This window comes from Fundulus heteroclitus, unplaced genomic scaffold (genome assembly GCF_011125445.2).
Source record: "Fundulus heteroclitus isolate FHET01 unplaced genomic scaffold, MU-UCD_Fhet_4.1 scaffold_60, whole genome shotgun sequence".
In the NCBI taxonomy this organism is placed as follows: domain Eukaryota; kingdom Metazoa; phylum Chordata; class Actinopteri; order Cyprinodontiformes; family Fundulidae; genus Fundulus; species Fundulus heteroclitus.
Window position 1 is genome coordinate 1,350,373 of NW_023397033.1, and position 10,321 is coordinate 1,360,693.

Below are 10,321 nucleotides of genomic sequence, written 5' to 3' on the forward strand. Positions count from 1 at the left end.
TTCGCGTGGCCTCAAAAGAACCTAGAAGCCAGCGTGCAAAGTCCAGAGTACACATGGGTTCAAGCGAACCAAACTAAACCGTCCACTAAACTCTCCTCACAGGGAACGGAGCCTAACTCCGCCCCCGCCGAAGAGAACATTGCATAGCATTAAATAGGACAAGTGCATGTTCAATCAGGACACTTTAAACATGCACTAATAAAGCAAGTGTCCATACATAACTTCACGTCTATAATTTCACACTCAGCCATAACACCATGCATTGCTTTGGAAACGCTCGCAGAAGTGGTAAAGAATGACATGATGTATACTCAGGTTGTTAGAGATTTAATGCAGGACCTCACTCGAGAGGTTAGCTCATCCATAAATAGCCTTGCTGAAGGACGGATTCCTCCGTACCTGGTACCAATAGATTTGGTCGTAAAGGTTCTCAAATCTGCCTCTAGTGAAACACTGCAACCACCACAAATACACCTGGCGTACAGCCTAGGTAGTGCAATTCCGATATTTGTAAATCCTGACAACTTGGAGATAGGATTTATGCTAAACCTTCCCATCATTGAAAGAGCTAATGTGTATAGGCTTAAATCAGTATTGAATGTCGGTTGTTGGCAAGGTGAGACCCACGTACACCTACAAACTCCCTCAATATTGGCCTATCATGATGCTGACCCCAAACATTATTTAGTCCCTAATTTGGATTTGTGTACCAAAACCAAAGACATCCACTGGGTATGCCCAAGCAACCCATTTATCAGAGATGTTACCAATTACCTGTGTGGTCTAAGGAATGAATCTCCTGAACAAAACTGTCAGGCTAGAATGACCCTTAAAGATGCAGGTGTAGAAACCAAAATTGAGCAGGCAGGTAACCGCTGGCTCGTTAGCACCCCAGAGGCAGAAGCCCTGTTATCCTACGAGCAGCATGACACAGTTACTAGACTAAAACTGCCCAACCAAACCATTTTCTGTTCCCCACCTCAAGGCGCTGTAGTCCACATTGGAAACATGGTTCTGCATCACCTTGACGTTGACAAATATGACTCAGAGATTGAAATAATAGATGTCTTTAAGGGATACAATTTCAGCATTGATGTCGGCATTGAAAGACAGCTTTTACTTGCAGGCACCCAGCTGATTAAATTCAGTCTCACTCCATCAGAGTTGAGCTCGGTCCCTCTGCTTCGCTTCCCCAGAGCTACAGAGTCGACCGACACTCACATTATGACCATTATTGTGGTTCTCCTTGTATTTGGATGGGCCATCACTACCGCGATGGCGTATGCAGCATACAAGCAGATCAAACAGTTGCAAACCAGGATTGACGCCCTCACCTTTGTCGCTCCCAGGTTCGTAGCACCAGCTCCTTGAAGGCCACAAGCTGATTAGACTACGAACCGCTGTCTCTTTCCTTTCCCTTTTTCCCTCTCTCCTTTCTTTGGTTCAAAGTTCAAACGTGATGACCAATGAATGTATTGACAATGGTGATTGTGAAGTTTGCATTTCTTTTTTTTTTTTTACTTTATTGTTGCCTTATTAGCCAATAGAAATTACTAGCTATAGCTTAGTCCTGCCCAGGCTAGGTCACTGACCCAGGCACAATGAATGCTTTGTTTTTCCTCCTCTTGGATGATGAACTGAACTGCATGAATCCCAATGGACTACTAGAAAGACTATTAGGTTGTTCCACTCATGCACAACGGATTTTCGTCACGCCAGAATGGACTTGGTTGTAGCTTTAAAGACTGTGACCAGCATCCCACTCTTCAAAGCTAAAGGGGGGTATGTTGTGCCAGTTCAGACGTGACAGAAAGTTTGCATCAATTCGGGACGTAACGGACTGCGTTACCCATGATACAATGTGGTCAAAATGGCCACCAACTCCCATCACGCAACACGGCAAAATGGCCGCCGATCAAGATAAGGTTGCTATGGTGATGGCTATAAAAGCCGATCACACACGAAAATCTTTCTTCTTCCCTGGCTGTTAGCCAACCCGAGAAGACACAGCTGTTTCCGTTGGGGTTATTCCCCGCCACGTGTTCGATTGCTCGCTGGACCGAGATTTTTCGACGCAACGGTTATTCCCTGCTTGTTATAACAGGAGGTCGACTTAAATAAGTACTTTTAAATTCCCTCTGATCAAAAGACTGAGAGACGCCGCATCTCCCACTGATCGAAGAGGACCCCGCTTTGTCTGGCCAACAAAGCGACTGACTGTTGAACCCGGTGGAAGAAACGAAGGAGCTTCTTCCCCGTGCCGCTGCAGCCTGTGGACAAACTGCGCTCGTCGAGGCGCGTCCAGAAAGCCACACCCGGAGCGCTCCAAATCCAGCCCCGAGGCACCTCAAAGTAGAACTTTGTAGGTGTTGGTTAATGCTTTTATTCCACGACGAAGTTGGAATTATTTTGCTGAACATTTTCTTTGTATGTGCATGCATTTTGCAATTGATTTTGCTGTTTAATTTGTGATTCATCAATAACCCCGCCGTGGGTTACTGCTTCATTTATTTTCATCTTTTCCCCTGCTTTCCCCCCCCCTCTCTCTTTTCGCTCTCTTATCGATTTAATCTAAATCTATCGATTTAATTAAGAAAATATTCCCCACACCATGACACCACCACCACCAGCCTGAAACCGTTTGATAAAAGGCAGGATGGATCCATGCTTTCATGTTGTAGACGCCAAATTCTGACCCTACCATCCGACTGTCGCAGCAGAAATCGAGACTCATCAGACCAGGCAACGTTTTTCCAATCTTCTATTGTCCAATTTCGATGAGCTTGTGCAAATTGTAGCCTCAGTTTCCTGTTCTTAGCTGAAAGGAGTGGCACCCGATGTGGTCTTCTACTGCTGTAGCCCATCTGCCTCAAAGTTCGACGTACTGTGCGTTCAGAGATGCTCTTCTGCCCACCTTGGTTGTAACGGGTGGTTATTTGAGTCACTGTTGCCCCTTCTATCAGCTCGAACCAGTCTGGCCATTCTCCTCTGACCTCTGGCATCAACAAGGCATTTCCGCCCACAGAACTGCCGCTCACTGGATGTTTTTTCTTTTTCGGACCATTCTCTGTAAACCCTAGAGATGGTTGTGCGTGAAAATCCCAGTAGATTAGCAGTTTCTGAAATACTCAGACCAGGCCTTCTGGCACCAACAATCATGCCACGTTCAAAGTCCACTCAAATCACCTTTCTTCCCCATACTGATGCTCGGTTTGAACTGCAGGAGATTCTCTTGACCATGTGTACATGCCTAAATGCACTAAGTTGCCGCCATGTGATTGGCTGCTTAGAAATTAAGTGTTAACGAGCAGTTGGACAGGTGTACCTAATAAAGTGGCCGGTGAGTGTGTATATATATATATATATATATATATATATATATATATATATATATATATATATATTGTATTCGATACAACTTTGTCTCTGAGTTGTTTGGTGAACTCCTTGGTCTTAAGTGTGACACCTCTTGCTTAGTGGTGCTTCAGCCTCTATGGCCTTTTAGAAAAGATGGGTTTATAGATCGTGTGACACTTGGATTATACACAGGTGGACTTTTCAATACCTGTGACTTTTTAAGGTAATTGTTTGCACCAGAACTTTTCAGGGCCATCCACTAAGACAGTTTTAGCAAATCCCTGACAGTTATATTTCAAAACATTTAGATTACGGTCAAAATGTAGCCGAATAGGCATTGACCAAAGGGAAGTGAATACTTGGGCAACACACTGTAGATACCATTGTAGATTATTTAGACCTATTTAGAAGCACAAAAGCTCTTCAACTAAAAGGTTTTTCTCCTATGTGTTGTGCCAGTTCAGACGTGACAGAAAGTTTGCATCAATTCGGGACGTAACGGACTGCGTTACCCATGATGCAATGTGGTCAAAATGGCCACCAACTCCCATCACGCAACACGGCAAAATGGCCGCCGATCAAGATAAGGTTGCTATGGTGATGGCTATAAAAGCCGATCACACACGAAAATCTTTCTTCTTCCCTGGCTGTTAGCCAACCCGAGAAGACACAGCTGTTTCCGTTGGGGTGATTCCCCGCCACGTGTTCGATTGCTCGCTGGACCGAGATTTTTCGACGCAACGGTTATTCCCTGCTTGTTATAACAGGAGGTCGACTTAAATAAGTACTTTTAAATTCCCTCTGATCAAAAGACTGAGAGACGCCGCATCTCCCACTGATCGAAGAGGACCCCGCTTTGTCTGGCCAACTAAGCGACTGACTGTTGAACCCGGTGGAGAACGAAGGAGCTTCTTCCCCGTGCCGCTGCAGCCTGTGGACAACTGCGCTCGTCGAGGCGCGTCCAGAAAGCCACACTCGGAGCGCTCCAAAATCCCAGCCCCGAGGCACCTCAAAGTAACGGGGTTTTCCCCCTTTTATTTCTGTTTCACCAACAGGGTGTTAGAAGTGCCTGGGCAGGCGTAGAACTTTGTAGGTGTTGGTTAATGCTTTTATTCCACGACGAAGTTGGAATATTTTGCTGAACATTTTCTTTGTATGTGCATGCATTTGCAATTGATTTTGCTGTTTGATTTGTGATTCATCAATCACCCCGCCGTGGGTACTGCTTCATTTATTTTCATCTTTTCCCCTGCTTTCCCCCCCCTCTCTCTTTTCGCTCTTCTTATCGATTTAATCTTTTGTCCGAGCAAGTCGCGGGCTTGCTTTAAACTCCAGTTAGCTGCCCCCTCTCGAAGCGAGGCATTATCCTATCAGCGTAAGCGTGGTTACGTCATTAGGACCTCCCCTCATACGTCATCGTAGCAGCCATCTTGGGAGGGTGACGTATATCTGAACTGTAGGTAGCTTAGCTGAACTAGCTTTGTGTAAGACATCAAAGCGTCCAGTGAGATTCCCGAAGCTGTTCTGTCTGTCAATGCGTACGTGAAATGCCGGTGTTTCGAGGGCGGTGTTAAACAACTTTGAGTTAAGTTAAGATCTGCTAACCGCTCATTTTAATCCATTGTTTATTTTGTTTTGTTCTTTATTTCCACATATATATTTGCATGTTTTAGTTTAGTAATGAGTAAGAATTCCAAAGTTGTTTGAATCAGAGAATTACTGTAACAGGGAATTGCTTTTGGTTCAATAAAACCACGACTGCGGAATAGACATTGTTTTGTGTTCAGTCCAATTCACGGTTACATGTTATTCAGAAATCAGAGCTAACCTCCTTTGGAGTTAACATCTGATATTAATACAGAGACAATATCATTGGATGGTGATAAGGGATAAGGATTTAAACTCTAATTGCAGTTACATTGGGGTTCTCACAGCCTGCTGGATAAACCTGGTCGGTTAACAGTCCGACCTGATCATTTATTCCAGCATAAATGAGTTCATAACAGCAAGTTAACTAATGCATTAGTGGTATAAATACTTATAAGCTTATAGCTAACATCACCACCATTTGAACTATATTTGTTATAGCGAATTTTGAGTTGAATGATTTATTATTTAAATTATAATACCAAATTATAATTAATAATAATAATAAGCATATTCAACCAGCTTATGGCATAACATATGGGTATGATGTCATTCCCACATTTCAATTGCAACCCCTGAGGAAAATAAAAGCAACAGGAGCCAAGTTTTAAGCCCGATGTGTGGTATATTATGTGTTTGTATGTGTTCTCCACAGTTATAATTTATTGGACTCCAAGATCAACACTGTGTTGTCCATGTGCCAAGACATCAACCTCCTGAACCCTGTCCATGGGATTGTACAGAGTGTTGTGTATCATGAGGAGTCTCCTCCTCAGTACCAGCCTTCATATTTACAAAGTACGGCTTTTTTTCCCCCTTCGCATCTTTAGAAATGGAATGTTGGCTGATGGTATGTGAATTGAAGTGGATAGGTCTGAGCTGTTACCTCTTCTCAAATGTTACCTGTCTTTCATTCAATTAATTTCACAGGCTTTGGCTTTAATGGACTCTGGAGATTTGCCGGACCTTTTTCTAAGGTATGGATGATATTCCTCCTGTTATGTCTTTATTTTTATTGAAGCATCATAACAGGTATTCAGGTATGCAATACTTGGATGACCAAGTTGACCATCCAGGTAATAGCGATAGTATAGTGATGAATTAAGGAAGCACGCACTGCCAAATAGATATGCAGCTAAAGTTGAACCAGTATCACAACATGCCTGAGTACAATTTCAAGTGTGCCATTAAGAAAATGTCCTAGTTTCATTGTTTATTACCTAAATAAGTTGTTGAGCAGCAGTGGCTGCGATGTAGTGAAAAAGAAGTGCTTTTCTTTTCAGTCTGTGGCAGCATGTAGAAACAAGTATGAAATATTAACAAGATTTCCGTGTGCGGTTGCAAAAGGTAGTAAATGAAATGAGCTCAAATTAAGGCCAGTAAAAGTTCGTAAAAGGTAACAGAAACTGACTTGGTAGTAAATTTTTCGCCCCCCTTCATGATATTCTTATATTTCTGATGATGCTGACTTTTTGTTTTAAGTTTGTAAAATCTGTATGAAATATTATTACTACAGCAGGACCTGAGCCAACGTTGTTTGATTTGATTGGTTCCGCCGTCCGATCTGCTGTGCATTTGCGCTGTTGGAACCGCATAAGTTGAGACAGGCGAGTCATTTCGCGCCTCTCCAAATAGCTCATTCTCAACAAGTAAACGACTCTATGGTCATTTTCAGATGTCCTACAAAAATACAGTTCACTCTGATGTCTCACATCACCAACTGCATGTCTGCTGGAAACAAAAACCCACCTTCCTGAGTCTGAAAACAGATGGCTGCTTTATTCTTGCAGGAAACCAATTTTTTCAGACCACATGAATGGATCAGAAACAGATCTCAAATACAATAAAATAAAAACTGAATAAAGTTACTCTGAAAAATATTCTAAACTCTGGCAGATGTGCACTTTTTTCACTCAAAATAATTTTTATTGAATTTTACATGTAAAAACAGAGCACACTAACAATATATTCAAAACAGGTGTGTCGAATCAAGCGTGACAAGTAGCTCAAACAGACATACTGAAAATATATTTTCCTCAAAGGTGGAATCTCTTGCGTGTTGTAAAGCAAGTAAGATACCGCGATATGAGCAAAAAAAAATAACCCTTTTCCAAATACCACCTGTCACTGCCGATTATATGCCACCACACCAAGAACTCGCATTGTGTACTATCACATGCAGTGCTACAGATTTAGATGATCAAAAGAGCTGAGAATATTCTCAAAAAGGGACCCCAAACTTTGCCAAATGAATCAAGAGATAAGTGAATACCTATTTTTTTAATTTTCAATATTAAATGGCATGAGCTGAAGAATGCTGAACTTGTATAGATAAAAGTTTCACTACTTTTATTAAAATTGCAATGTTTTTTTTTTTGGAGCATGTTTACACTGCCATCTATTATCTGCAGGTGATGTTAGTTGATTCATCTCTTTCCCTCTGATTATTTAGCTTAAGCATTTGACATGTTATTGATATTCTATGGGAATATGGCTTTTGAAGTTTGAAATTTGTCATTGGCATTTTGTTTATATTTTTAGGAAAACTTTTTTCCCTGTATTCTGGGAATGAGTTTTGGAATATTTTTGGTCTTAATCAAAACAAAATGACAGTTACACCTTCACTAAGTGGGATAAAATTTAAAATGGTAAATGATAAACAGTGTTGTAGTCAAGTCACTATGCCTCGAGTCCGAGTCCAGGTTCGAGTCACCAGTGTTCAAGTCCGAGTCAAGTCCAGTCATTAAAGTCCGAGTCGAGTCCACTACTCATCCGAGTCGAGTCCGAGTCGAGTCACTATTGACGTGTGATGTATGACATGAAGCAGAAATCCATTGCACTAATAACTCTTTCGCTGTAGTTACCCTGGTTTTACTCTGTAAAACTACCGCTTTTTCCAAGTCTAAGACGTCTCCTAAACCATCGTTTTTTAAACATTGTTGTTATGGAACGAGCAACAGCGACTCGAGGGTACGCTGATAGGCCGCATATGAAGGATGTTAAAGCCGCAAAGCGGCGTCGATCGGCCCTCGCAGCCAAGCGCACACCGCCGCGGTGCCGGCCGGCGGGCGGGCGGCCCCGGAGCCGCCCGCCCGCCGGCGCCCGGAGCCCGCCCGCCCGCCGGAGCCGCGGCGGGGTTCGCGCACCACCGGTCGCCCGCCACCGCAGATGCTGTTACGCATTTTCCTCGCCCGTCCACCGGGCGATTCCCACAAACGCGTTCGGCAGCGTTCCCCCATAACTCACAACAAATCTTGAGCATATCGGTCGAGATGTAGCGAGGAGATACAGCCGTTGGAATATGATAATGCATTTCGCCACGGACCGGACTAAATCGTTCGGCGGGCCGGAAAATGTATACCGATTCCTGGACGGTGACTACAAACAGAAAAAAAACTGCAAATGACGCCATGAACGCCGAGCAGGAGAAAAACAACGACTTACCTTTCTATCAACTTTGGCCAGTTTTCCAGTCTTTCTAAGCCCTCGACACTCAATCCATCGTTTGAGCTGAACGTTGGTTATGTTGTTCCACAGTTCTACCAGTAAAATGGCGCGCCTGGACATCCTCTTGTGAAAGTTTAACAGCGGAAAAGTCGGTCATATCCGTTCTGTTGCATGTGTAAACGGCTTTTGGTGGCTCCCGAGCGCTCTCACACTGTTTGCCCAACCTTAGCGGCAAGGGGCGTTGCTCATGAGATGGTGACGTCACGTGCGCGGTACGACATTTAGATATTAAAATCATACACCAATAAGATATTCTATATGACATATTAAAATTATAGCCTAATGATATAAAAAAGGCGAGGTAGTTTTTCTCAATTTCCGAGTCAGAATGATCTGAATGTAGGAGTCCGCGTCCAAGTTCGAGTCATCAGTGCTCAAGTCCAAAGTCAAGTCACGAGTCTCTAAATTTAGCTAATGACTCGGACTCGAGTTCGAGTCTCGGACTCGAGTACTACACCACTGATGATAAATGGACTGAACTATATTAGCGCGTAGTACACTATAGCCACATTCACCCAGTCGCTCTCACTAACGCGCACACATTCATACACCGCACGCAGCTCGGTAGGCAACTTAGGTTTAAGTGCCTTGCCCAGGGGCACATCGACATGGGGCAGGGGGAAGCTGGAATCGAACCCACAAGCCTCAGATTGCCAGACGACTACTCAACCACCAAGCCACAGTCGCCCTATATTCAGTAAAAAATATTGTAGTAAATTTAACTCTGAAATTCCTGGTTGAGAAAATGTATGGTTAATATATGGTTATGTTCTTTTTCCATATTTTCACTGATGTAATCACAATACTTTTTCTCCTAATGTCACACAGCTCCCAGTTGGAGCCCAGCTCAAAAGTAGTGCCTCTCCTTAGCCAATCAGTGGGCTTCATTAACTTATTGATCTGGCTAAACTCATCACTATGCCTGGTTAGCCCCAAATATATGAAAAGCACTAAATAAATTTGAAATGTGCATAGGTCACAGATATGGCAGTGATATAAAAAGCAATAAAGTTAATGATGCGCACAACAAATAGTAGTAGTAAGACGTTACAGCAGCAGATCCTAAATATAAAAATGTTCAGGCTGGCTCTGAAACTGGGTCTGGACAAAATTCAAGGAATATAGTATTATTAGTGTGGTGTAAAGAACATTAATTGTTTTAAACTTAAGATAATAGAAGAAAGTAATCTTTTCTTAGGTTTACCTTTATCGTAGCTCTAGATTATTGATTCCTTTTTTTATGCTAATATGTGGAGAAAAACAGCCAGACTACACCACGTAAACCTCAATCCAATCTCCAAACAGAAACTATGTCCAAAGCAAGACTGCAGATTTCTTATCTCTCTGAAAGCAACTTCATTAAGAAATCTGAAACAGGATTGTTAGATAGAATCCTGACTTATAGGTAAAAAAAAGCTCAACACCAACTGGAGAGCCATTATTATAAAGCTGTTAACAGTGATAATCTTACATAAACTCCCGTCTAAGATCTTATCCCCAGACATTATTGATGTAAGGTGGGCAGAATATATAAGCAGTGAAATTTGCACATGCTCTCTTAATGAATCCACAAATTACTGATCAGTGGACTTGCTCACGATGAATGAGGGGAACAAGTGCATTTTGTGGATTGAGACACCATCATAGAATTTCTTTAATTTTTTTATTTATATTTCACATTAGAAGTGTTTGTCGCCATATGGAGCAGTAGGACATGATCCAAGGTTATTCAAAGGCGTTAAAAACCACAATCACGAGAGAGAGAGCCATACAGAACTACCTCCACGGTACATTATGCGGCAGTTATGTG

The 10,321-nt window shown here is 42.6% G+C and overlaps 1 protein-coding gene across 2 annotated transcripts in view; it reads left to right on the top strand.

The window, feature by feature from the left end:
* The window catches only part of nf1a (neurofibromin 1a), a gene marked incomplete at its 3' end in the record, with an annotated part of 324,294 nt that extends 318,313 nt beyond the window's left edge, over positions 1-5,981 (top strand). For both annotated transcript variants that reach the window (XM_036133286.1, XM_036133287.1), the window contains 2 exon segments: positions 5,660-5,802; positions 5,935-5,981. In XM_036133286.1, coding sequence (XP_035989179.1) covers positions 5,660-5,802; positions 5,935-5,981 — 190 coding nt within the window.
* Positions 5,982-10,321: the final 4,340 nt, after the last annotated feature.